Source organism: Trachemys scripta, chromosome 10, assembly GCF_013100865.1.
Source record: "Trachemys scripta elegans isolate TJP31775 chromosome 10, CAS_Tse_1.0, whole genome shotgun sequence".
NCBI classification, from domain to species: domain Eukaryota; kingdom Metazoa; phylum Chordata; order Testudines; family Emydidae; genus Trachemys; species Trachemys scripta.
Window position 1 is genome coordinate 11,013,361 of NC_048307.1, and position 27,283 is coordinate 11,040,643.

The following is a 27,283-nucleotide window of genomic DNA, read 5'->3' on the forward strand; positions in this document are numbered from 1 at the left end:
GGAGAACCACTTCACTAATATAGATTATGTATTATTACTGTAGAGAAAAGGCGATCTCCATGGGGGATCCTTTTCTTATCAAGGACTGAAAACTGTGGATTTTGAACCTCTCTGAATGTGGGGGTGTTTGGTTCAGCCTATTAGAAAAAGCTGAAATATTCAGACCCAAAAGTTGGGTACTCAGATTCCAGGTACGTCTCCTTTTGTTACCCTGCTAAAGGCTGTAGAGCAGGAATCCTCACGATTTGCTGAGTTTGTATAGAAAACATATCAGGTTTTATTCGTAATACATGTCATTAGATCTCCAGACATTGTTACAAAAATGGCCCTACTTCAGCAACTATAGCTAACCTAAACCATATAAACCCCAGCAGATCCAAGCAGAAACAAATAGAGTCAGGGTCAAAATGTCCCCTGGGCGATAGACTTACTCCCTCCCTTTGTATTTTACTTGCTCTAGTCTCCCTGAAACCCTTTACTGGCAATAACATTTTTATTCCAATAGCTCTTTTCTCTCTGCCTTTCCTTCCTGTCTCTTTCTGTTTCCACTCCATTTCCCCCTGTGTCTGAAGCTGGGAGAAGGTAAACCACACTGTCAAATTTAAAGCCTTTGTCATATGATGCCCCCAATTAGCAGTCATCTGATCCAACTGAAAATCCTTTGTCATGTGATGAGCTAGTAGTCGTTGCTTCTGCTTCTGGGTGTAAACAGAGGAAATCTGTTAGAGTTTTGCAAGCCTGGAAGTGTTTAGGTAGACAGATTCATGTAGTGTCTTGGTGATTGGGAAATTGATGGTCTCTGGATAATCTAGTAGCTCTTTGCCATCCAGGGCTCTTCTTCTCAGTTATGCTGGCATTATTCAGGTGTAATGCCACTGATGTTAATAGTGTTACACCAGTGTGAAACCGGTGTAGCTGAGAGGAGAAGCACAACCACCTGACTGCTGTGATTCACCAGGTCTTGTTTATTTGGGCTTCATTTTCAGGCAGGTTCTAAGTATTTCTCCCTGGTGATGAAGGAATGTGTGTTTTACTAAGAGAGTGGACGTGTCACTGGTCATCTAAAAAGAGAAAGAAAAACAAACCTTCATTTCATCAGACTGACCTTAGTTGTAGCCCAAGAGAGAGAAGGTGCAAGATGCTAAAACAGCCTATTGCTTTCTTGCTGGGATAGGAGGGGCATATAGATTAATGCAACCCTTTGGGGAAATATATGGGTCCTTGAAATTAACAGGAGCTGCAGGATCACAGCCCCTCTGGAAACTTGCACATAAGGTTTGAAATCCTTGACTTTATCAGCAGGGGGGAATCTCAAAAATATCAACATCTGATTTTCATGAGCACCAAATTCACCTCCTCCCCCATGCCCCAAAAAATCCTGAGTGAAACAAGCAGTAGCAGCAAGGCTGGTGCTTTGCCTGAGAGTTTTCCCTTTCTTTCCCAGACACCTCAGTGCATTGCGGTGGGAAATTCACGGCTCCCCTTTGAAAAGCCCATCATGTTATAAAACATATTGATCTTTCGGATGGGGTGAATTTCATGAGAGATGGGTCTGGCTGAATATGAGCTCAAGATCACTTGACAATCTTGTGTATTTGCGCTGTAAGTTAGATACGTACAGTATTGATTTCTACTGGCAACTAGTTTCAGAGTTAGTACAGCTCTGCTGTTTATATTCACTGGCTCGCTTTTTAATGAGGTTGGGTCAAATCCCCTCCCTCCCCCTGCATATGACTCCATTCATTTAAATAGAGGTCCTACAGGGGTGAATTTGGCCCAGTATTTCTCTATCACTCCACAGATTTCTATGTGCTTTCCCTCCTGCTCAATCCAACAACAAACTATTTGGGGGAAAATCACTCTTTCAATCACACTAATGGCAACACGACCCGTTGTTTGGTCTTGAATCAATGAACACTAAATCAGACCGATTCCTGTCCATATAGTTATCTTTTTATTCCAGCCATTGTGTTTCTGTACGGCTCAGTCCATGAGACTCCTAGATAACAAGAGTGGCAGCTGCAGAATTTGGCTTACATGTATGTATAAAAACAGGCATCCAGGCAATTCACAGTCATAGACCCAAAAAATGACATATTGTCCATTTAAAGTACTTAAAAGGACACTCAAAAACTTAAAATTAGTCATTCTTTGATGCTTGTAATTATTCTTAGGAAATTGAAAAAACGTCTCTCAACATTGTTCTCTTCCATTTATCAAACACTGATTTCCCATTTGTTTGTTTTTAAATAGATCTGAAACGTACTTAGCTGTTTTGGTGTATTATCTTTAAATGATATAGCAGATGCGAGTCTGATCTCATGCTAGATTTACACTGATGTCAATCCATTAACTTCGGTAGAGTTACTCCTGATCAACACTGATGTGAATGCAGAATCAGGCCCACAATGTCTTGTGCACCAACAGCATCCATCACGCCAGAACATTTCTGGAAATGGATCATGTTTGATTAGCCAGCAGAGGGAGCAACAAACCCTGGTTTAGTAGGTCCCAGAACGATGGTTCTTTGGTTTTTTGATGGCTTGGCTATGTCTTAGTATGGGCTTTTTGAGTAATGAGGTACTGAGACTCCAGAGGACTTACCCTGTCAGGGTAACTTTGGAGGAGGGTAACATTTAAAGCTAAAGTACTGTAACATCCTCCTTAAGGCAAGATATCGGTCCATACACACATAGAGAGAGAGGTCTCTATTATTTTGTTGCTGCCATTGTTCACTCTGCTTGTGTGTTCTATCTCTTCCTCCACCCTGTGTTTGTCTTGCCTATTTACATTGTAAGATCTTTGGGGGAGGGACTTTCTATGCCTCTGTACTGCGCTTAGCACAAAGGGGATCCCACTCATGGTTAGACTTAGGCTCACCATAATAATAATAATAATAATTTGTATGGTATTTAACAGAGATAAAAGAGCACATGGGCCCTGCCCTTAGGGTAAAAGGAAAATAGCAGCATGAACTAGATTCAGGCCAGGGCATGGAACTGAAATGGCATTAGTGACACTGATGGATGATCTCCTCCTCTCAGTGGATAGAGAGTCCACATCCAATTTCAGCGTCCTGGATCTCTCTGCAGAATTCAATACTGTAGACCATGAGACTCTTCTGTCATGCCTGAGAGAGATGGCAGAGGTCCAGGGGAATGCACTAAAATGAGCTGAGTCCTTCCTGGAGCAATGCACCCAACCATTAGTGATGGGAAACTGCACTTCCACTACTCGATCTACCACTTCTGGAGTCCACAAGGACCAACTATCTCTCCAGACCTTTTCAACATCTACATGCAAACACTAGGTGAATGATCAAACAGTAAGGACTCAAGTGCCAGCAATATGCAGGTGATACATAGCTCTACCTATCCTTTACCACATACAACCACACCACTGCCACCAAGATGGCCTGGTGCTTGGGTGAGATCAGCTCCTGGTTGAAGATCGGCTGGCTAAAGCTGAACCCAAGCAAGACAGAGATGCTGCTGATGGGCAAAGGAAAGCACTTGGAAGAGCTTGCAGCCATGGTGCCGTCTCCTTTGATGGAAGGTACACAACCACAGTTAGTCAATTCAGTCTGCAGCTTGAAAGTTCTCCTAGATTCTTCACTGATGCTAAACTTTCACATAGCATCTTCATGTAACACTCTCTATCACCTCTGGCTGGCTAGGAAACTCCATCCCATCCTGGCGGATGATGACCTGGCCTCAGCTATTCACACCTTTGTCACCTCTCAGCTGGACTACAGCAATGTGACAGACCTGGCCATGAAGCCGTCAGCACCTAGAAAACTCCAACTAGTACAGAATGCTGTAGTGTGTCTTGTCAGCAACATAGGCTACTGTGAACATACCATGCCTGTCCTTCGCTCTCTGTACTGGCTTCCCATAGAATTTCGAACCAAGATTGGGATCTTGGTCCTTATCTTCAAAGTGCTTCATGATCTGGGTATCTAAAAGACCACCTAAAGCTCTGGGATGAAGACTGTGGTTGACAACTCTGCACTTGTGGCACAATAGAGCTTGCTACACTAAGAGAAAGCTCATCTGTGTCAGAGATAGAACTTTCTGGGGGACCAGTCAAATCTGTGCAATGAACTCCCCCAAGAAGTAAGGACCACCCCAAACCTCACTACCTTCTGCCCCAAGTGTAAGGTGCATTTCCTTTACCTTGCCTTCTCAAACACAAATACAGAGCAAAATGTAAATCTAAAAAAACACCTAAAGCCCTAAAAGAAGACACTCTTCTTCCCCCTGGGCAGTGGATGAGAGAAAAAACAAAACATGACAGATGTGTAGTAAAGTTGTTTAATGCACTGGAAGGCACTCAGACACTATGGTGATAAGCGTGGTATAAGAACCATATAGACTAAGGGCTTGTCTACATGCAGGGTGAAATCCTGGCCCCATTGAAGTCCATGGGAATTTTGTCATTGACTTCAAAATAACCAGGATTTTACCCACAAACTTAAGTCGGTTCATTACTGACATAAGCTAACTTAATATAAGCCATTTCTTAACCATTTTACAGAATGTCCACTCAGGGGTTTGCAACAATTTAACGAAACTGGTGCAAGTTTGTGAAACAAGCCCTACCTAAACCTCACATCACCGCTGTGAGGCAGGTAAGGACCATCCTGTCTATATTCCAGATCAATTCAGAGGATCCAATTGTGTATTTTCCAACTCAACTCAGCTGAGAATAACACTTAATACCCTTATATTTGGAGAGGAGAAAAGTTTAATTGTGGGGTGTCATCACTTGAGTGGTTTGCTGTAACTGTATGCTGAACTGAAGGAGCTACTCCTCTGTTGCACTCCCAAGTCTAGAAGTAGCTAGGAGTCAGTTTGGCCACTGGCATAAACTAGAGCAGCCTCAAGGCTTCTCTAACCTATGCTGATTACAATGGGTTTTAGGATTGCCAGAGCAAATCCCATTCCAGCCACATAACTTCCCGCTCTACCACACAGCCCTGCTGCACCCCTACACTATGGTGTCAGAAAAAGGTGGCATTGAGCCAGCTATGCTGCCTTTGCCCTACCCAAGGATCCCTTACGCAGCTGATGCAAAAGGCACAGTTCAGGTTTGAGCATTTGTATTATGTTTACATTATATAGGGAACTACTTACTATGAGCTCTTCCGAAATGCCGGCAAAGCCCCAAAGTGGCTGAATTGGCCTGGTTCTCCTTTCACACCAATCTTGCACAACTGTAATTCCATTGGCTTTAATGGGGTTACTTCTGAATCATGCCTTTGAGAGATCAGAGTCAGACCCATAATATGCAGAGGTGAAGAATGGACTCCTGTATATTTGATTTGGCCTTCATACCAGTGTAAACCAGGAACAGCTCCACTGAAGGCCAACTGGTGTGAGAGGAGAGAGAGAGAGAGAAAATTTGATGCTCAGTGTGTTAGCTTCATTGGGATGCTCTAGCAACTTCCTTCTGGCTGCATGCCACATCTTGAGATATTCGGCAACTCTGAACTTGTTATCAATATCCTTGTTCCTCTCTCACTATTATATATTCCTCCCCCCTGCGGTAATGTGTCCTCCTGATCCATGAGTTAGAGATGATTAGGCACTTGTGCATCATGCCAATGCAGTACAAAGTTAGATTCACTGCCAGTACCTTAATTATATTGCACCACTGATCATCTTAAAATGTTGTTTGATATTTTAAACTTTAGATTTTTCAGGCTTCTTGACAGTGGGCCATGTAGGTTGCCAGTAGAGTCTGTGGGGGTTACTACAACTAAATTCATTAGTTTGGGCTTTTGGAATCTTTTAGTGTATGAATATAGGCAGACATAGTCCATGATCTAAGTATAACATCTCTTAAGGGGCACTGGCACATCTCTTTGTTCTTCACCTGGCCTTTTGTTAACACCCTGTTAGAGTTCTATGTCTACTTGCCTCTGCAGTGTTAATGTTGTGTACAATGACATGTCTACCTTGGGAAAATATGTGATGTGTGAGCAAGGCCTGGGGGCTATGTACATTTCAAATGTTTAGCTCTGGCCTTAGTGATGTAGCCATTTGCTTTTGGCTTAGCTGTGAAATTATAGCAGATGTCAGGGATCCAAAAGGGTATTTGTGCATTGCACCGGGAGGGCTGTGTGTGTCTTGCGCTTTGAGGAAAATAGTAGAAGTTGTTTGTCTCTGGTGTCCTACAAATACAGGTATGTGAAACTGAAAGGAAATGGATTTTCACATGACCAGAGCAAACACTGTTCTAAGGCATGCCAAGAGATTTATACCCAGATCACATTTCCCCCTCAGACTTGAGGTTCTATTGCTGATTTTTATTTCATTTCATGGCAGGAAGACTGGAAATATTTCTCTTTCCCTTCACATAAATAGATGAAAATAGATGGCGGTTTTTCCACTGAGTTCAAGGGCATTTACAATTCATTGACAAACAGCTTCCACCTGTGAAAAGGGAACCTCAAAACCAGGACTGGATTATCATCCTCACCAGCCTTCTCTTCCTCCCATATGGGCAGCATATAGGGAGAATTCATACTTTTTTCCTCTGGGGAGGCAAAAGGAAGAGAATAAAGACTAACACCCCCCGTGTTTTTAATTGTCTTACCCCCCCCCCATGCCATCATTTCAACTTTACTCCCTGATGGAGACCTCACCCTTTTTAGTGACTTTATTCCATGATTTAGGCCCATGTCTTAGGGCTTGTCTACACTTGCATAGGTACAGAAATAGGTAAAACAATCCCTTAGTCTTCAAAGTTTTGTTCAGGCAAGGACAAGATTCATCCATCCATCTCTGGTAAGTGTTTCTAGAGGGCCTATTTGCATGTCTGTTTATTGATCTGAATTAACCATGAAGATAGGATTAACCCCATTGTACAGTAAAATTAAGCAATAAGATTCCCAAGTCTCTCCCACAGGGGGCAGGGTTGTGGCTGAGCCCAAATAACCAACCATATCTGAAGCTCCCCGGCTGTCATTCGCTTCTGATCCATTAGCTAGTTATTAAACCTCTTTATCTCTTATTGCTGATCGAAGATCCACTGCCAAACAAGCTTAATTCAGTTAGCTTAAAAGGGAGCATAGTTCGGCCCTGATGGCTTGGAGTTAATGGCTTTTAATAAAACAGCATGAGAAGGTGCTTCAAGTGGGGGGCTGTTTTTCCCCCCCTGTAACTGTAAAGCAAGTAAGGAATTTCCTCTTGGCGCGGGGTGGGGTGAGGAATTTAACCCCAACTGAGCACAGTCTCAATCAATCATTGAAGAGTGGGACTGGAGCAAAAGTAGCCGGTGTCCTGCTTTGGACGCTGATTGGAGACATTTGTCAGCTCTTTCAAGCCACTGAATTGTTTCCAGCAGCGAATCGATCCCTTTCCTTCCCTGTTCTGGCTCCGGCTAAGCGAAGCACCGTTTCCAGCCCTAAACAATCTTCTCTCGCAGCGTCTCTCCCGCTCCCAGTGAAGTAACACCGAGGGGGACAAAAGGCAGAGGCTTGCAGCAAGCGGGCAAGCCCTGGCTCCAGGGCCGGCGGGCCGGACTTCCAGGGACTCAGCTCCCGAAGCAGACCCGGCGCTGGAGCAAGGGGGCAGCAGTGGCGAGCCGCCCGCGGAGCAGGAGGGGAGAGCTCGGGGCAGCCGGGCTGAGACAATCAGCAAACCCACTCCCGCCAGGCGGGGCGAGCCGCAGGAGCGGGTTGGCTGGAGAGAGGGGCTCGGCGAGGAACATGCCCGAGCTGCTGCCCGCCTGAGCCAAGCCAGGCAGAGCGGCGCCCAGGTTACAGGCTGCCCCGCCGGGTTCGGGGCTCACTCGGCCACCGCAGCCGGGCACGGAACCCGGGCAGACGGGGCGCAGAGCGAGTCCTGGGCCGCTCCGCTCTTGGAGCTGTCCGTTCAGCACCAGGGGATGCGCCTGCCCCTCCGCCAGCAGCCGGTCACTTCAGCCACCAGCCGGGGCAAAGCCCGGGGGCAGCCGGCCGCCTGAGCCGGGGGCCGGGCCGCTGCAACCGGCTGGGGCTTTTCATGGACAGCCCCAAACTTTCCTGCTCGGCGCCTGAGACGCCCCTGGGGTGGAGGAAGCAGCAGCTCCCAGCCGGGCAGCCAGCGCAGGGACTGGGGCAATAGGGAGCCAGGCACAGAGCCAGGGGTGTGTGTGTGTGTGTGTGTGTGTGTGTGTTGAGGGTGTGTGGCTGTTGAGCGATCTGCGTAGGGGGAGTGTTTGTGTAGAGAAGGAAGTGTGAGTGTGTCTGTGTGTGTGAGAGAGTGCAGGGGGTGAGGGTGTGTGTGTCTGTGTAGGGTGTGTGCGTGTGTGTGAAAGAGAGAGAGAGTGCAGGGTGTGTGTATGTGTGTGAGTATAGGGTGTGTGTATATGTGTATAGGGGTGTGTTTGTAATGTGAGAGTGTAGTGTGTGTAGGGTGTGTGTGTTTGTACGGTGTGTGCGTGTGGGAGTGCAGGATGTGTGTGAGAGAGTGCAGGGTGTGTGTGTAAGAGCAGGGTGTGTGTGAGAGAGTGCAGGGTGTGTGTGTAAGAGCAGGGTGTGTGTGTCTGTGTGTGAGAGTGCAGGGTGTGTGTGTAAGTGCAGGGGGTGTGTGTCTGTGTGTAGACGGCACTGTGTGTTTGGGCGCAGAGGGGAGCGCGTGTGCACGCCGTGAAGTGTGTCTGATCGCGTGTGCGCCCGAGGGGAGCGGGCAGGGGTGTACCAGGTCTGCGGGTCAATGGGAGCAGCTCTCAGGGCCACTCCCGGGAGTTCCCCGCGTTGGACCCACCGGTCCCGTTCGCTGCTCTCCGCGGCCAGGCGCGCTGAGCTCTGCGCACAGCGCCGGGCATCAACCCATCAGCTGCAGCGCCGTTCGGCCCCGCTCCCATCTCACAGCCGGCTCTGTGCGCACGGTGAGTGCCGGTGCTGCGCCGGGACGGGGGGACGGGGACTGAGCTGTGCGCAGTGGGGAGCCACAGACTCCTACAAGCAATGACAGTGCTGTCCAGGGGTCAGAGTCTGAGGTGTCTGCCCAGCATTTACTCAAGCACTTTCTAGGGGAGGACATTAGCCAGCCTGTGAATACTGGGGCTGAACTAAAACCTTTAGTGGCAGGTTATTCCATCGCATGCAGGGTTCTTACACCTTCTTCTGAAGCATCTGGTGCCAGCCATTGTCAGAGCAGGATAATGGACTATGGGTCTGAGCCAATCTGACAATTCCTATGTTCCTAAGGATTTAAAGGCATCGCCCTATGCATGGAGCTGATAAATTCACGGGGAATCCATTTCTGACTATGTACAATTCCCCACACATGATTGAGCAACAATTAAGAAAGGAAAATATTTACAGTAGAACATTCTGACCCCTCTTCATTTACTCTCTTTCCCAGGCTTGTATGAGTCCATCGAAACATGCTAGAACGGCTCAGGGTCCAGTGGTGGCAAAGGAGCTTCAAAGACGGAAGAGACCACCAGTCTACCCCTGAGGGGTGGTGTTTCCCTGGCTGCTTCTGTGTGGCTTGTAGGGAGCAGCAATGAATTCCTCCTTGCCTTTCCCAGAGAGCCACCTCAGCCTGCAGGAGCTTTTGAAAGGGGAGAACGTGTCCCTGCCTGGAGTATGGAATGGGAGCCAGGAACTGGACTGGGAGGAGCTGGAAAAGATGCTCTTCCTGTTTGCAAAGGAGCCTGTCACCATCAGCCTGACCATCCTGTACCTGCTCTCTTTTGTGGTGGGATTTGTTGGGAACATCATGTCCATCAAAGTGCTCACCAGGAAGCGTAGCAGTCGGATGCCCAGTCTGAGTGCCACCAGGAGCCTCCTTATCAACCTGGCCATCTGCGACTTGATGGTGGTGTGTGTCTGCATGCCCATCACGATGGGGAACTTGATATACAAAGCCTGGGTGTACGGGGACTTCTTGTGCAGGGCTGTGCCATTCATCCAGGCCGTGTCTGTCTCAGCCAGTGTGCTCAGCCTCACGGTCATTAGTGTGAACAGGTATTACAGTGTTCACAACCCTCTGAATGCGAGGTCCTTCTTCACCCAGAGGAAGATCCTCAGCGCCATCCTGGTGGTGTGGGTCCTGTCCTCTGGGATCTGCATGCCCCTTATATTCATGAACAAAAGGGATGAGATTGGGGCAGTGGAGGGACTGCCATTGGTGTTCCCAATCTGCAGGGAAATATGGCCTCAAGAGAAGCTCAAGCAAGCCTACAACTTCCTGCTCTTCTGTGCCCTCTACTGCCTGCCTGTGCTATTCAATATGGTCATCTGCTTCCTGACCGTGCGAAGGCTGTGGAGCTGCACCAGCCAGTTGAAGGAGTGCAACTCACTGAACCGATCCCTGCCAGCCTCCAGGCTGAAGATCCGCAAGAAGGTGGCCCAGATGGTGGTGGCCCTGGTCCTGCTGTTTGCCATCTCCTGGCTGCCCTTCTACATGATGGACATCTGGATTGACTTCAACATCCCCAACTCTTTGCAGGATGTGACTGCATCTCCCTGGGTACTGCAGCTCAGACCTTTTGCTCAGTGGCTAGGCCTCACCAACTCCAGCCTCAACCCCATATGCTATTGCTTTGTTGGGAACCTCTACAGGTCAGCCAAAGAAATGAAGAGCAAATACCACCAGAGGATGGTCTCCCTTTTTAACTTCTCTCTGTCTGAAGGGACTGCACCTTCTTCTGTGCCTGAGTTGCTCTCTTACAGGAGCTCCGTGGACTCTGCAAGGAAAGAGTCCAGCTGCACCCTAGCAATGGGCAAGAGGTGTCAGGGGGACTCTGACCCTAAGAACAACTGTGAAACTTCACTAATGTCCTGCCAGCCTCTGTCTCTAAACACCATGTCTAGTGAAAAGACTTCTCTATAATCTTGTTCAGGAAGAACACCTATTAATACATTCATCCTTACTAAGAGGTGTATCAGACTACAGCTGATGGCCATGTAGTAGGTTTTTCTGAATCTGATATTCTAAAGAGGGAGAAGAAACCTAACATGCCCTCTCCCCACCTCCCCCGCCCCCAAATAAAGACAAAGGAAGGAGAGATAAAGAGAAAAAATGCGGAGAAAAAGATTACTTCTATTTTAACTGAGATGAACTTACCAAAAAGGACAAATTATCTCTATCAGAGACACCTGGACACAAGAAATGCACAATCCTCTCTCGCGTTAAAAGCTTTCACACTAAATAGATAAACTTCCAATCAGATGTTCTCCTCCTGCAGCTCCATCTCTGCAGAGATGCAGGTTTGATACATTAGCAATTGTACTTTGACCGCTCGCTACTGCTTACCCTGAGCTGATAAAGTCCAAATGGAACAAGCTTTCCTGGCTGCAAATCACATCAATCGTAGTTGCAAGCAGTAAAGAAACTCTAGAAACCATATAACATAAATAGTATTAGCAGAGAATTTCACACGCTGTGCCACTTGAGACGGCATTGTCTGATCTGTAACACACCAAGCTGTCATACAAACAAATGTTAATGAAGTGAGTTGTCTGTGACATAACCATTACAGTTCTGTATTTGGAAATTCAGAAGCGATAATGTGGCCCCAGAGCCCCTCTGAGAAGTGCAGTAGGAAAATGGGCTCTTTTGGATTGGGAACATTTTCCTTTTGGTGGTTTGGATATAACTGGATTTCTGTTAACACATTTTACGCTCAGAAAGTCAGCTCGCCCACCGCTCTACCTGTACAAAGCAAAGACAATGGCATGTGAAAATAAAAGTAAAAGGTGTTTTATAACAATAAAATCAGAACCAAACCGTAATCTGTAGTCCTGTTATATTTCTTTGGGGAGAAGAGATTCAAAGTGCTTTTATTTTCCTAAAGAGGAAATGCAGGTTAAACTGTGTGCTATTAGCACTTCTAAAGGAGTCTTTGCTAAGTAAATAGTAATGATTGTTTATTTGTACTATAGCAGTGCCTAGAGCAGAGGTGGGCAAACTATGGCTCCTGGGCCACATCTGGCCTGTGAGACCGTCTTGCCTGGCCCCCAAGCTCCTGGCCTGGGAGGCTAGCCCCCGGCCCCTCCCCTGATGTCCCCCCTCCCCCCGCAGCCTCAGCTCGCTCCGCCGCCAGCGCAATGCTCTGGGCGACAGGGCTGTGAGCTCCTGGGGCAGCTCGTAGTCTGACCCAGTGCTCTGTGCTGCATGGTGGCGGTGGCGGCATGGACTGGCTTCAGGCGGGCGGCGTGGCTGTAGCGCCGCCAGCCACCAGTGCTCCAGGCAGCGCGGTAAGGGGGCAGGGAGCAGAGGGGGGTTGGATAGAGGGCAGGGGAGTTCGGGGTGGTGGTCAGGACACGGGGGTGTGGATAGGGGTTGGGGTGGTCAGGGGGGAATGGGGTTGAATGGGGGCAGGGTTCTGGGAGGGCAGTCAGGAAGGAGGGGGGGTTGGATGGGGTGGCAGGAGGCAGTCAGGGGCAGGGGTTCTGGGGGCAGTCAGGGGACAGGGAGAAGGGGTGATTGGATGGGGCAGCGGTCCTGGGGGGCTGTCAGGAATGAGAGGAGGGGTTGGATGGGGCGGCGGGAGTCCAAGGGCGGTCAGGGGATAGGGAGCAGGGGTGTGTGGATGGGGCAGGGGTCCCAGAGGGGCCGTCAGGGAATGGGGGGGTTGGATGAGGCAGGGGTCCCAGAGGGGCCGTCAAGGAACAGGGGGGTTGGATGGGGCAGGAGTCCTGGGAGGGGCAGATAGGAGGTGGGGGCCTCCCCTAACCAGCCCTCCATACAATTTACAAAACCCGATGCGGCTCTCAGGCCGAAAAGTTTACCCACCCCTGGCCTAGAGGCCCAGGCCCAAATTGTGATTTCATTGTGCTAAGCAGGGGTTCTCAAACTTCATTCCACCATGACCCCCTTCTGCCAACAAAAATTGCCACACAACCCCAAGAGGGGGGAGTGAAGCCTGAGTCTACCCGAGCCCCGCTGCCCCGGACAGGGGAGGGTCAAATCCCCAGGGCTTCAGTCCCAGGCGGAGGGCCTAGAACCTGAGCTCTGACACCCAGGGCTGAAGCCCTTGGTCTTCGGCTTTGGACCCGGGCGATGTCCCGACCCAGAGTTTGAGAACGGCTGTGCTACGGATTCTCAAACTGGGGGACCCTCAGGGGGTCGTGAGGTGGTTACACGGGGGTTGCGGGGCTGACAGGCCTGAGCCTGGCCATGCATGGGGCTGACAGGCCTGAGCTCCCATTAAATTAAATTAATATTAAATTAAATTAACTTCCCCGTGTTTAATTTCTAAGGGGGAGTCACAGTCAGAGGTTTGCTGTGAGAAAGAGGTCACCAATAGAAAAAGTTTCGGAATCACTGATATATATTCATAACAAAAGACCAAGCCTCTTCCAATGATCTGACAGTCTGAATAGACACAACAGGTGAAAGATGGGAGAGAAAGATACAACATACAAGTAGAAGATTGGGATGAAAGTTCAGGACCACCTCTTACTATATGTCTGCACAGGAGCACCGCCAGCTTTTCTGCCGCCCTAGGCGGCGGAAGGTCCTACCCCGAAATGCTGCCCCCCACAGAGACCGCCGCCGAAATACCGCCGCGGTCGCCGCCCCCCAAATTGTAGCGCCCTAGGTGACTGCCTAGGTCGCCTAATGGGTTGCGCCGGCCCTGTGTCTGCACAGTGCCTACCACAATGGGGCCCCAAACCTGGCTGTGGCCTCCTGGTGCTACCATAATGCTCTGTTCTCTGCTTACTCACTCAGCAGCGCTTGGGAAAGTAGGGGTGTTGTGTCAGTGAGCAGCAAAATGAAGGAAGCAGCCTTTGTGGCAAAGGATTTCACATACTGTGAAACCTAAACTTTGGAAGACTAGAAGCCATCTTATTAGAGAGCAGGGAACTCAGTGTTCTGGGGGAACATACGATTCAAGGAACATCCCACTGCCTCCCAGGGAGCCTTTTGCTTTGAGAGTTCAGAGAAAGCCAGACCGAAATAGCCATCTGTCCCAGCAGGATTTCCACCTTTTTAATGATCATTAAATAACATTTCATGTTACTAATGATATGCCTGGAAAACAAAGGATTGTCTCCTAACAGACAGTTGCATCCAGAGTCTGTTTTCCCTTCTTTGTGTTAAACGGGCACAAAATCACAATTAAGCATTTTTACAGTGAGTGATAAATGTCTCCTGACCGCTGTGCTCAGTGTGAAAATGCCATTTGCATTTCTGCAGGTGATAACTCATGGGACGTGGACAGCGCCTGTTGCCGGGTACATAAAAAGCTGGCCTTTTAATACCCTTCAGGGGAACATTTGTAATGATTTTATTTTTTCTTTCAAAGCATATGTCAGTGTTGGTGAAAGATGCCAGGCTGAGGAGCAGTAGGGGACTAATCCAAAACCCATTGACGTCAGTGGGCTTTGGATCAGGCCCTATAAATTGAAATCCTCTCCCCACAGACCAGGTGCAGCACAGCACTGCAAAACTTCCCTTATGTTGCCTTGATAAATGTACTCAATCTTGTTCTGAAGGAGCTGTGTCTAGCGAAATGAGGGGACTATAGGAGTTGCCATATCAGATCCATCTGGTCCAGTATCCATCTTTGAGAATGGCCAGTAGTGGATGATGCAGACAATGGTACAAGAACTCCGCAGTGAACAATTATGGTATAACCTTCCCATGGTAGAAGTTTCTTCCTGACCCCATCATTTATTGGGTTTATTTGTGCCCTGAAACATGAGGCTTTATGTATCCCTTAACAAATTCTTTAGAATCCTATTGAATGAAACTGTGGGTGTTGTCATTATCGATAAACATTTCTAACCCTTTCATGACTCCTACAAAGCTCTTGTCCTCAGTGATATCTTGTGGCAATGAGTGCCACAGGCCAATCATACCTGCCTAAAAATATTTCTATCACTTTCAATTTTATTGAACATCCTCTTGTTCCTGTGTAAAAATAGGAGCGTCCAGTTTAACTTCTCTGTACTATTCATTACTTTGTCTCCCTTGAGAGGAGAGGAATAAGGGGGAACATCATCAACTACAGCCTCGGTCTTTCCACAGAGCAATCTCTCCTTGCTTCTTATCATCATTACTGGTACTGGAATCTCCTTCCTGCTCCATACCCATTCAGTCCTTGACCTCTCTGCTGAAACTACCCAGAGGCCTATCAGTTATCATGGCTTGTTTCTGGGACATGCACACCTGTTTACTACAGAGAACACCAATTTATTTTACTCAATCTACCCAACAACTGCTAAATAGTAATGATTTTCATTCACTATCACCCCAGGGCAGATTTGAATCAGTGATGTAAGAGGGAAAGCCTCTGTGTCCCATGAGACACCCTGTCCCTCAACAGGTCTGGGTCATTCAGCCGTGTCTGTGTGACGCACACTAGCTCACTGAGGCACAACCGCAGCATTTGGGAAGGTGGCTTTTTTCCTCCCTGCTCTCTGATAAGACACAGCTATTTATAGCAGACCAGATCCCCTTGGGGTCCTGCAATATCCTTGTTTCTAATGCCTGACAACCTGACAGGCGTCTAAATGCCATTAATGCTAAGGCCCTGTGAGGAATACCAAGAGACACATCTTTGTTTACCGAACACAGATGAATTCCCTGCAAGCAGCCAAAGCTAAAGGTCTTGCTCATGGTGTGTAGATTAGCAAACATATTTCTCTGTATACATTGGTCAGCGGGGGCTGGATAGTCTGGGAAAGTGCATTTTAAAGATACTGAATCTTTTCCTAGGAAAGCCCCAAGAAGTCCAAAGGAAATGTCGTAACTATCTAATAACCATCAGATAGTCACAGGAGCAAACTGGCCCAGTTTAAAGAGCTCTGGAAGGAAAACGAAGATGCAGCCAACAGTCATCATGGTTTCACAGTCTTTGTTTCTCTTTATCCCCATCCGTCCTTGTTTGCCTCTGCTGAATCCCTCACTCTGGGAGCAGTAGGACAGGATAACGATGACCAGAGGATGGCATTGCTGGGAAGCTGAGTTGGCCTTCCTCGTTCCTAAGGCCAGTGGGCCTTGCTGAGTCCAAACACATGAAGGCTTTCGCGCTGGGCCATAAGAACAGTAGCACAGGATACATTTTGGCTTCTTGATTAAAAGATGACTCAAGGTAATCACTGAAAACACACCCACACTTGGATCTTGGTGCTGCATTTAGTGAAAGGTGAAAGGCTCAGAGGTTCAGCTTGAGGTTTGGGGTTCTTCTTATTTGAGCTAAACTCATTGCTGGTCCCTGGAACCTAGTTACTAACCTCCCATCACATCACATAGCAACTACCCAGGACATGTGGGCTTTGTGAAAGGAGAAATCTAATTATCCAAGCAGTATAACTACTAACTGTTTCCACAGGAAACAGACAGTGAAATAGGTTAAGGGCATTGACTCATTTTCCATTAACAATGTTGTTAATACACCCCAGCTCCACTGTTTACCCTACAGGACCTCACCCTATTCTAAGCTTTGCCAGACTGGCTGCAATTCTGCCATTTGAATCAATATGGGCAAATATGCTGCAAGGTGGGTGGGTTTAAAGTAACTTTATCTGAATCTCTTTGCTGCTGCAGGAAATCACAGACGGTTGCTCTGTGGTGCCTGGACGGTCCTACTGTCTCTTCCTCTGCCAGCAGTCCTGTGCTCTCAGTTCTGTCTCAAAGCCTTCAGCACCTGGGGATGTATTTTCTGCCAGTGAATCACTGAGGAGACACAAAGCTTTCACAGTAATCTTATTCCAGAGACACTGGTTGTCTCTAACTCCTATTCATAAAGACATGGGGGGCTGAATTCAGACCTGGTGTAACTCTATTAAAAGCAGAACTTTATGGGTTCCATGGGACATGAACTGTCTCCTTGCCTGCTGCAATAACTGTACATTAACGCTGACACAGCAGAGCCTGGGGAAAGCTCTTTCATTCATTGCCAAAACAAGTGAGTGCTGCTGGAGATGCTGCAGGGGTGCCCTCCCCCGCTTTCCTCCCTTCACCCCATTTTCCTTCACTGCTCCCGCAACTCTAATCCATTCCCTCCACCCCCTCGGCTTCTCCTCCATCATCTGCCCCTCTATTCCTTTTCTCCATCCTCTTCCCCAATTCTCCATCATTGCTCATCAATGTATTGTTTATTATTTATTCCTCACAAGTATTAGTAATTATTATTATTAATAATAAGTGTGTATATGTTGAGTCACTGATGTGCATAGCCATGAGCAGAGACATTTAATATTCTGGTCCCACTTACACTGCTGTAAATCAGGAGTGACTCCTTTGGAAGCCAAAGATGTTATGTGGGCGTGAATGAGATCAGAATTGGGCCCATGATCCTGCCCCAGAAGTTTGTCATTTACATGGATTTCCTTCAGTCTTCACCGCTTTGATTTGCCCCCATGGCTGGTCTCCAGCTGCAGGCCCAGATCCTCAGCAGTGCCAGAGCACCCCAGGCTGCAGATGAGGACAGCGGAGGAAGCATACATCACTGGCAGCCATCTTTCTACTCCCCTGAATTTGGGACAGCTAAGAACCAGTCGAACCCCTGGCATAAGTTAGAGCAGCCTCAGGAATCCCCAGCTGCCTGGTTTAAAGTTGCTATTCTGGGGGCACAAAGCAGCCTTAGCAGAGGTCAGGATCTAGGGTGACCAGACAGCACGTGTGAAAAATCGGGACGGGGGTTGGGGGTAATAGGAGCCTATATAAGAAAAAGACCCCAAAATCGGGACTGTCCCTATAAAATCGGGACAGCTGGTCACCCTATCAGGATCTGACCCTGTCTTATGATTCACCATCACTTACCCCTCAAGAATCTCAGAGGGCCTGCCCCATCCTTGGAATAATCCAGAGCAGGGCAAGAAGAGAGTTCTCCACAAAGGGGGGAGAGTTCTGTTTGCTCATATTTTACTTAACTAACCCCTGCCCCTCCCCAGAGATGGAAATATCAGGCAGGTTAAATGCAAAGCCAGCAGCACAGGGGGTCAGCTTTGTGTTTCTCCTTCAAAGCTCTTTTGCTCTGGTAGCAAGTCCACCACCCAGACACTTGACATACTCTAAAATTAAATCAAGGGGAACCGCAATGCCACAGACTGACTGTGGCCTCCTACATTTTCTTATGTCCCATATGGTGGAGAAGGAGGAAGTTCTCCGTATTATCTTTTTAGGAATATCATCCGCACCTCAGTTTTCCCATTTGATATTAGCCTCCTGACTGCATGGAATTAAAGCAAAGGAGGCTGTTGGGAGGAAACAAACAGGAAATGAAACAATGACAAAGATATGGTACGGCCATAGCTTAAGGAATACCCAGGACCCTTAAGGAAACAATGGGGGAGCTATTAATTAGGAAGTGCTCACCTGCCTGGTTCCAACCAGACTTGCAAGTTAATTTTTCCCAGGCCTGAGCCTACAATCCAGGGGACACCAAACCATTAAAGACCCCTGTCTAGAGAGGAAGTGGGGTGAGCAGGCAGCAGTGGCTGGAGATGAGTCGCTAACAGAGAGAAACACGCCGAGAACCCCCATCTCTCCCAGGAGCAGAGGGCTGGGCTGAATGGAACTTACCCAAAGCTTGCAAGGTAAGAATAAAAGTTAGGTCTGACCCAGGCGAATAGGCCCCTTTGTTGTTTTATCCCTATGCTCTGAATGCTATATACTGGTGGGTAATAAATCATATTTTGTATTGAAGAAACTGTTTGAGACACTTTAATCAGCTGCTGTCACAGGCTCCCTGAGGAAAGGGCATACAGGTGCCAAACACAGTTGGGTCTGTCACCTTATCATGGTTGGTAAACAGGGTGACTGCAGCCCTAAGACCCAGTCTAGGACCACGTGGCTCTATCCAGAGAGAGGTGAAGGTACCACAACCTGTCACTAAAGAGGTGCACTAAAAAGGGTCTAAAGTACAGCTCGCCCTGTAACCACGATCTGTGTTATTAGTTAAATCCTTAAATCAAGCCTTTGGATTCAATGGTAAAGTATCATGATTGCAGTATGATTCAATTCTCTGCTTTCTTGGCAAGTCACTTAGTGTCTCAATGCCTCAGTTTCCCATCTGTAAAACGGGAGGAATGGTACTCCCCTGCCCGCAGGTGTGTTGTAAGGATAAGTCTTCTAGAGACTGTGAAGTGCTCAGATACTACAGTAATAGGGACCATGTAAGTACCTAGATAGATTCAACACTTGCAAACTAACATTTTTCCAAGTGAGGTGTCTCCAAATCAAAGTCCTTCTGCTTGGTGCCCCTTGCTGATTGCAAGAAGCAGCCTGAAGAAATCAATGCCTGGAGCATTACAGTAAAGAAAAGGTCTGGGGCTGGCAGAATTCAGGGGCTGGTTAGTTTGTCATCATCATCTCTGAACGGGGGAAGGGAGTTTTCATGGCGCTGAAGTGTAACCTTTGATTTTGCATGTTTTCAGTGCAGCAGCCTGTTCCTGTTGCATAGCTCCACGTTAGCCAACACACTGCATTTTGGCAGATCAAATTAAAAAAAAAAAAAGGCAAGTACATTTCAAATATCTTTTATGGGAGATGTTTCCTGAACTCTGAAAATACTCAGAAGCATTGATCCCTTCCATACAAGCATACAGACAAGAGGCAGATCGGAGCGTACTGTTCCCCACAAAACTCTTCCATGGAGAATTGTTTATAATAGGGAAGCAGTTATCACTGGGCCTGATTTTCAGAGGTGCTGAGTTTCCATTGACTTTGGCTGGGTTTGTGAGCATTTAACACCTTTAAAAAAAATGAGGCCTTTATTATTTATAAACGCCTCTCTGCTCACCGTGCAGTAGCTTCCTGGGTCTAAAATGGGCGTTTCTTTGTGTATGTGCAAATGTGATCAGATGCGTTTCTGATATGCAAATCCTCTCCTGAACATAAACTGATCCCCACCCATCTCAGGTGCAGTTAGCTCCATACAAAGTGAAGGGTTCTCTAGCTTGACTTCCCTTCACCATGCTGTGCAGCCCAGAATTTTGTCACTCTTAGCCAGTGCAGGTTGGTGAGGCAGTGAGACTATTAGTCATTTCTGATTACCTTAGCAAAGCCGACCTTGCGAGGGATGGTCATCCCCGAGAGCACCTTTCAGAGGATCTCCACAGCTGCCTCTTGACTATGAGTCAGAGATCCACCATCTGTCTCCGACTCCTGCGTCAGATATGGATTACACATCAAATGCATCCAACTCGGGTGTTGCATAATCCATTTTCCACTTGAGGGGTTTTTATTCAATTCCCAGGTTTTTTTCCTCAGCTATTTGTTGCAGCAAAGTGTGACTGCTTATGCAGGACGTGAATAAAAAAAAAGTGTATGATGAATGTATTGTTTAGGCAGATTTATCCCATTATCTAGTGCTCACAAGCCAAGGAGTTGTTATTTCTCAGGGCAGTGAAGGGAAGTGTAATACGCTATATGGAAAATAAAAGAAAGAAAGAAAAAAGAAAGGAAAGATCTAGACAGTGAAGTGAAACCATCTTAAACTAGTTACTGGCAAAAAAATAGAACTGCCAATAATATTAAAGCTCACAAGTACCTGCTTATACATTATTAGTTTAACTGTCCAGATATTTATCGTAAAGCTATTAAATCTGCAACAACCACACAGCCTGAGGATCTCAGAAAGCTGTTAACTCTCAAAAGAGGCCTTTCCACTTCCAGAGAGATAAGGACATTTCCAGATATTAACATGCATAAGCATCAACAGGTAGATGGTATGTGAAGCCCAGATGACAGTATCAACCTAATCCCCTGAAGCTCCAATATCTCTTTAATTGTCTTGACTTCCTCCAAAGAAGTTTGCAGGTTGATGCATGTCAAATGTATTAGTAGGGATGAGTCCAAAGCCCCTCCTTGCCTTCCTTCTTGTCTCTCACAAGAAGTTTCATTATTTCATTACTTCTGCCTAGTGCCTGGGGATCTTTCTGCAGTTCAGAGCATACTCTGCATAACAACTAGCATGGAACCTGCTGTTTTACAGGCTATCTGCCTAGGTACCTAAATGGCACCATTATTGTAATTCCTCAGTGCTTCATGATCATTAATAAATTTATCCTCTCTGTGAGATGGGGATAATTCTAATTTTCTATTTTACAGACAAGAAACAGAGATGCAGTGACTGGTCTAATGTCACACGGGGTCTCTGGCAGAGCAGGGAAATGAACCCAGGTTTCCTTTGTCCCAGCCCAGTGCTTTAATCACAAGACATCCTTCTTCTGGACTTTCTAGGCTCTTTTGGGGTACACAGTATTTATAGGAAGAACTGACAGGTTCCTTTACAGCTCCATAGTGCAGCTCAATAGTCAAAGCTGGAATGGCTCACAAAAGCACAATATAGCAGATGAGCCTCAGGGAGAAGATATGCTACAAAGACAGGAAAGGCAAAAATTCTCCTCCTAGAGCCACCGTGGCGGTAGCCAGGTTCAGTATTCTGCTCTTCCTACGCATGCAGGACTCCCATGGAAACCTGCACATGCAAGGAGAGCAGCACTGCAAAGTCAAGCCTTATCATGAGGCTTGTCCTTTATGGGATGGTAGGTGTCCTCTTGAGAACTAGAGGTTCTTCAAGTGAAGTTGTAGGCAGAGGAGTAGCTCTGTAAGGATAACAGGTTGGCCTCCAGGATTATATGTTCTCAGGAATTTGCAAATCACTTTGTTCGGTGTACAGGTCAAGCAATGATTTTTCTGACTGCCAGCCCTGTAAGCTCCAACTGCGATCTGAACATCAAACAGGGCTCTGTCTGCCTCCCACACTAGCATTATCAGGCATAAATATAGTTGAGCATTTTATTGATGCTCAAGAACCCAGCCTGCGTTCCCATGCCAGTGTTGGTTCTGCAGTGCTAACAGTACTGTTTCATTTGTTTCAGTAAAGTAAACAGATGTAATTCAGTGACTGAAAACACACAGGGCTTGATTCTCCTCCACTCATTCTGCACCAGTGTAACCCATTGACTTTGGTATACTTATTTCTATTAGTGTGAGATTGGAACAAGGCCTGCAGGGAACAAAATACAGTAGATGCGAAGTTACTGTCATACCAGTTGCTATAATTCCATTGACTTAATGTAGTTACTCCTGATTTACAGGTCAGAGCTGGATCAGGCACTAGAGGCAGAGTAAGGTGGTGCCATTTTTATATTGTCAAATTTACTTCTGAGAACAAATACCAAAACAGCACTTCCGAAGAGTTCCTAGCTTCAGTGTGCTCATTATTCTGCCTATGAAAGGATGGAATTTTCATTAATGCTCTCAGGTAACCCTGAAGCCTCAATGTCTGATGGTTTGCAGTCATCAATCTGTTCTGCATGTGCCCTCGGGGACTGACAGGGCCAATTGCATTCTTAAATAAATCTTTAGGCAACTTGTGGCATTGGGTATTGAGTTGCCCTCCTGTTGTCTGGTATTTCCGGAGAACAATGCAGTGGCATGATGAGGCCCCGTACAGTGATAATTCTAATAATAAAGAGAGATTTTCATCCAAATAGGCTTTTGTTGGAACTTTCAGGAACCTGATCCCAGCTAATAATGACCTCTCCATCTCAAGTTCCAAACAGCCCCATTCTGCCCAATTCAGTGAACACCTGCCTGACTGCAGACTCTGCAAACAAGTAGCATTTAATGGGCTATACCAGCCACACACCATAAACCAATAATCCAGTACCAAGTCGGAGCAAAGCTGCTGCCTCCACACAGCTCACTCCTTTTTAATCCCCCAATAAGGAGCATCTGGTCATAGGACACAGAAACAAACCATTGTCATGCTGGCTATGACACCGAGTATGAAGCCAGTATCATAATCCCTGCACTGAACCAGTAATAGACAATTACCATGCAGAAGTAAAATGCCCATCAACATTGCCAGGGTATATACACTGCTATGTATAGATGGTGGGGACATAGATGACAAAAAGACATTGGAGTGAAGAAGCTCACTCTGGTGGGACCCCAGCCATTAGCAGAGGCACATACCAGATCATAGCTATTAGGGCAGAGAACTGCTGAGGAACATATCACACTGCTTAGAATCATAGAATATCAGGGTTGGGACCTCAGGAGGTCATCTAGTCCAACCCCCTGCTCAGAGGTGCATATCTAATCCAGTCTATTTCAGGTATTGCTAGGAGAGCCACTACAGGAGTACTCAAGCGCCCTACACACGCATTACATTTCCCATACCAATGTTTGCCGTGGGCATTGGGATGTCTGCTCTTATAGAAGGTGAGTGGAGTTAAACTCCAAAGGGGGGGACTTTGCAGAATAACTAGACACAGTGTCATGGAGAAACCCATTCTACAGTAGGTAAGAAGCAGATGTATTGCAGTAACTCCTCAAACAGGGGCATTTCCTTGCTGTTATGGTAAAGAACAGTTAGTTCTCTTGACCCCTGTCATGCGGTTCACTACTCAGGTGCCTCCTTATGGCCATACCTTGAGAGTAGCTCTCGGCCAATCTGACACCCCCTCCTTCAGTTGCTCATTCCATCTCTCTCCCTCTCTGGACTCGCTTGCTCCCTCTTCATGGCTCGGCCCTTTGAACAGGTCACTATAATTTCCCCCTTACAGGATACCAAAGTTCCACTGGACAATCTGTCTCAAGCAGTCTTCCGTTCCATGACCCAGACCATGCCACATCTCTAGTGGCTGTCAGGGAACCCGGGCCTGCCCACTACTCTAGGATCCAGCACACGCACCCTATGCCCAGCAACCCTGGTCTACCCAATCTTAGACCTATTGCTGTTCCCCTGGGCTCTTCCTTTCTTCTTCTACTGGCCCACCCCCCAGGTTACCACTGGAGCCTCCTATGGTTATCCCATCCCATCTCCTAGAACTGGAAGGGACCTTGAAAGGTCATCGAGTCCAGCCCCCCCCCTTTCACTAACAGGACCAAGTACTGATTTTGCCCCAGATCCCCAAGTGGCCCCTCAAGGATTGAACTCACAACCCTGGGTTTAGCAGGCCAATGCTCAGTGGTTTGAGCTATCCCTCAGGTTACTTCACCCTCTCTCAGGTTCTTGCCAGCTTCTGTATTCCGAGGCAGGATCCCAGGGCTTACACTCCCCCTAGACCTGCTCCTTGTCTCTAGCCCACTCCCCCCCCCTTTCTAAGAAGTGACTGAGAGTTCCTTCCTATACCACCAATTTCCTCTCTATATGCCTCTCCCAGGTCTTCCCCCAGCTGGGCTTCATCAGCCGTTAGGCCCAGCCAGCCCTGACTCTCCTCCAGGTGCAGCCTGTCACAGGGATAACTGGCCCTTTTTACCTGCTCAGGCCTTGTCCTGTTGAGTAGACCCCCACACCACCACCACCACAGTGCCATCCACAACATTTCCTGTCTCAAGTCCATGAAGGAGCGCTCAGAAGCCAGAAGATTGATATAACTGTCAGGCAGGCAGTAAAGTGGCTCCTTCCAGGGAAGCCTGGGACTAGAGTAACTGAGCTTCCCCTCCGCACCAGCATCAGCTACTTCAGTCAGGAAAACAAGAGATGATGCTGAGTATCATCCACTCCCATTGCCTTCAGGATGTCCGGCCTCTTGTGGCTGGTAATGTTTATGTTACATGGTTCTGAATACACTTGTACTAGCCACCGAGTTGTGGCAAAAATAAACTTCTTTCTACCTTTTTCTGTCCCCAAAGGCTGATGTGCAGTGAACTGTCAGCTGCCTTTCAGTGAAGGGTCAGCTGGCTATAATATGGGCAACATGACTGAATAGCAAAGACCAGAAAACTGATAAACTGATCATGTACCAAAAAAGCTTAAACAACGACCCATAGGCACTCAGGCCTAGAACCATTGGGAGTTAGTTACCTAAATACTTTTGAGGAGCTGGGCCTTATTGGGTTTGTTATAGGAAGTGACAGGTGGAAAATCCTAATAACAGGAAAGTAACATCAAACAGCAGAAGTTCTTTGTCTGACTGAGATCTATATCCTGCTTCAAGACAGCAAATTTCTGTCAGTAAGACGGAAAAGAAAGGAAATGAGAAAGAGAAAAACCACAGTGTTCCATTTATAACCCTCCATTTTCTGCATGTGCTGATGAGCCCAAGCATGTTCAATCAAGAGGCTTTTGTCCACAGTGGGTATGTTCTGATAGATTGTTTTCTCAAGTCCTTCCTCAGCTGAGAGAAAAGTTAAGAACTTTATTTCAATATCTTGGCATTCTGCTGTACAAGAGAATTCTGCAACTAAATTGGTTCCGTGGGTGCTGTGTTTCCAGACACACAGACCCAAACATGCACTATGAGTCTAAAATGACTGATTGCAGATTAAGGAAAACTAGCAGCAAGAAAGAACAAATGTAACGCATCCAGGAGAGAGCACAGTGTGTGCCTCTCCTCTGTTAGTAGCTGCAGCCACTCTAAGAACAAGATGGCTGAGGGAAATTCACCTACAGAGGGCTAGTGCAAGGTCTACGCACTGGGGTGAATATTCCATCCCATAGGAAGCTCTTGTTTGGATAGGAGAACTTTTCTCTTAGGCTGGATTAGCAGGTCAGCAGCATAATGTGACAGCTGCATCTTCATATGATATAAATGCAATGTTTAAAAAAATTAAAGCTGAAAACATGCAGATTAGAGCAGAAGTGGAGGCAAGGCCACAGAGTGGTGGAATACAGGGTTTTTTTGCATGCTTGTGATTTTCTCCCATTCCTGCATATGCAGCTGAGGGTGGGGCTGTTAACGATTATTAATAATGAGCATTAGGCTGGAATGGTCGCTTTACCACCAGCCCTGGCAAAGGGCAGTGCTTCCTGTGCTGCCCCTGGAGCAGAGTGAGATGCTAGCCAGTGCACTGGGGAGCAGGGGCAGAGCCCAGATCCTGTCCCTTCCCCATCATCCACCTGCCCAGTAGGGAAGGGCGTAGTGGCTCTGAATTACTTGCTGTCTTCCTCATGCTGCAACCTGGCACAGGTAGCCAATGCAAAGGAGTGAGGGACGCCTTCCACTCCCTTATGCCGCTAGGCCATGAGTTAGTCCTTATGTAGCACTTTGAAAGGGGCTTTACAGAGATATCAAAGATGTATGGTTCCCAGCCTGAAGGGATTACAATCAAAAGCCTCAACCTGGCAAAGGGTGGATTGGGCCATGCAGATCCCACTGCAGGATCAGGGCTTTTATTAATGGATGGTTATTCACATATATTTGAAAGCATTGCTGTTCACCGTTTCCTTTCTTTTTTCTCTCTCCTTTTATTGCCACTTCTTTAAATTACAGAGATGAGATCTCCTCTGGTCTCTTGTCCATGGATCCATTAAACAAAGCATTCAAGCAATCCATATCTATTAAATAAAACAGTAAGAAAAGATAAACACATTGAAACTGCCATCCATTAATGCCTGCTGTTCCGAGGCAAACATAAGGATCAAATTAAAGAGGAAAAGCAAGAGGGGAGGCAAAGACAATTACCTCAATGTGTCCCAGTGGCATTCTCCGATAAGTGCGATAAGAGAATTAAGCATCATTTTGATATACTCTGCCTATTTATGAGGTGTTTGCACTGCACAAAGTCACTAAGCAAAGTAAAAGAGGGAGAAGCAGCAGCAGAAGAAAAATAATTAAGTAAATCCAGGCATCTATGCAGCCCACAGCAGCATCACCAAGTGCAGGATCAGAACCCAGACCTCCTCTGGCTATTCTCTGTGCTCCTAGGGCCCAACCTTGTGAGGTGCTGAGAGCCTTCTGCAAGATGCTCAATGGCTTCAACTTCCATTCATTTCACTGGGGAGCTGGAGGCACTCAGCACCTGACAGAATCAGACTCTAAGAAAAGACTTACCGGGCCAGATTCTGATCTTGACTCCAGCCCCTTTGCACCTCTCTGGCAGGGAAAGGGGGATGGAAAGGTGGCAGCTGTGGAGGAATCCCGAGCAGGCTCACCTGGGTCTATGAAATGTGAATGCCAGAGGGCACAGGAGAGGATGGGAATTCCAGAGATGGGAGAGGAGCTGGAGTGGTCGCCAGCTCTCTGAATGGCCCCTGGGGGCAGGTACAAGTTGCCAGCACATGTTGCCTCCCTGAGGGGCTCTGGAGCAGCTGAGGGTCCAGCCCTAAACTATCATCAGATTGACAGAATATGTATAACCCCTTTGTATATCAAGTGTAACTTTGCCTCCAGGGGCCTGGTCCTCCTCCCACCCCACCCCACCCCCCCGGCACCAATTTTACACCAGTGTAACTTCATTTCCCACAGTGGAGCTTGTCCTGATTTATCCCAGCAAGAGGAGACTCAGATCCTATGCATTTATGCTTTTCACACAGTCCTTCATGGAGGACAAACATCTTCCTTCTATTCTGAGTATCATTCTATCTAGAAGTGCAAAATATTAAACTCGCTGACCCTGGAAATCTCCTCTTTCCACATGCCGAAGCT

The 27,283-nt window shown here is 47.2% G+C and overlaps 1 protein-coding gene and 1 long non-coding RNA gene across 2 annotated transcripts in view; one reads left to right on the forward strand and one right to left on the reverse strand.

Moving 5' to 3' along the window:
- Nucleotides 1-277: 277 nt before the first annotated feature.
- Nucleotides 278-27,283, reverse strand: part of LOC117883850 — a 53,622-nt gene continuing 26,616 nt past the window's right edge. The window contains exons 4-5 of the long non-coding RNA XR_004647427.1: nucleotides 5,136-5,371; nucleotides 278-1,061 (exon numbers count right to left, since the gene is read on the reverse strand). This is a non-coding gene — a long non-coding RNA (uncharacterized LOC117883850). The remainder of the gene's footprint in view (nucleotides 1,062-5,135; nucleotides 5,372-27,283) is intronic.
- On the forward strand, nucleotides 9,387-11,726 carry LOC117883848 (galanin receptor type 1-like). The gene has a single exon (XM_034783659.1). It carries the CDS (start codon nucleotides 9,501-9,503, stop codon nucleotides 10,830-10,832), a length of 1,332 nt encoding a protein of 443 aa, XP_034639550.1. The 5' UTR covers nucleotides 9,387-9,500; the 3' UTR covers nucleotides 10,833-11,726.

Excerpts from the sequence above, each read along its gene's own strand:
- LOC117883848 (XM_034783659.1), top strand. The coding sequence starts at position 9,501 with ATGAATTCCTCCTTGCCTTTCCCAGAGAGCCACCTCAGCCTGCAGGAG.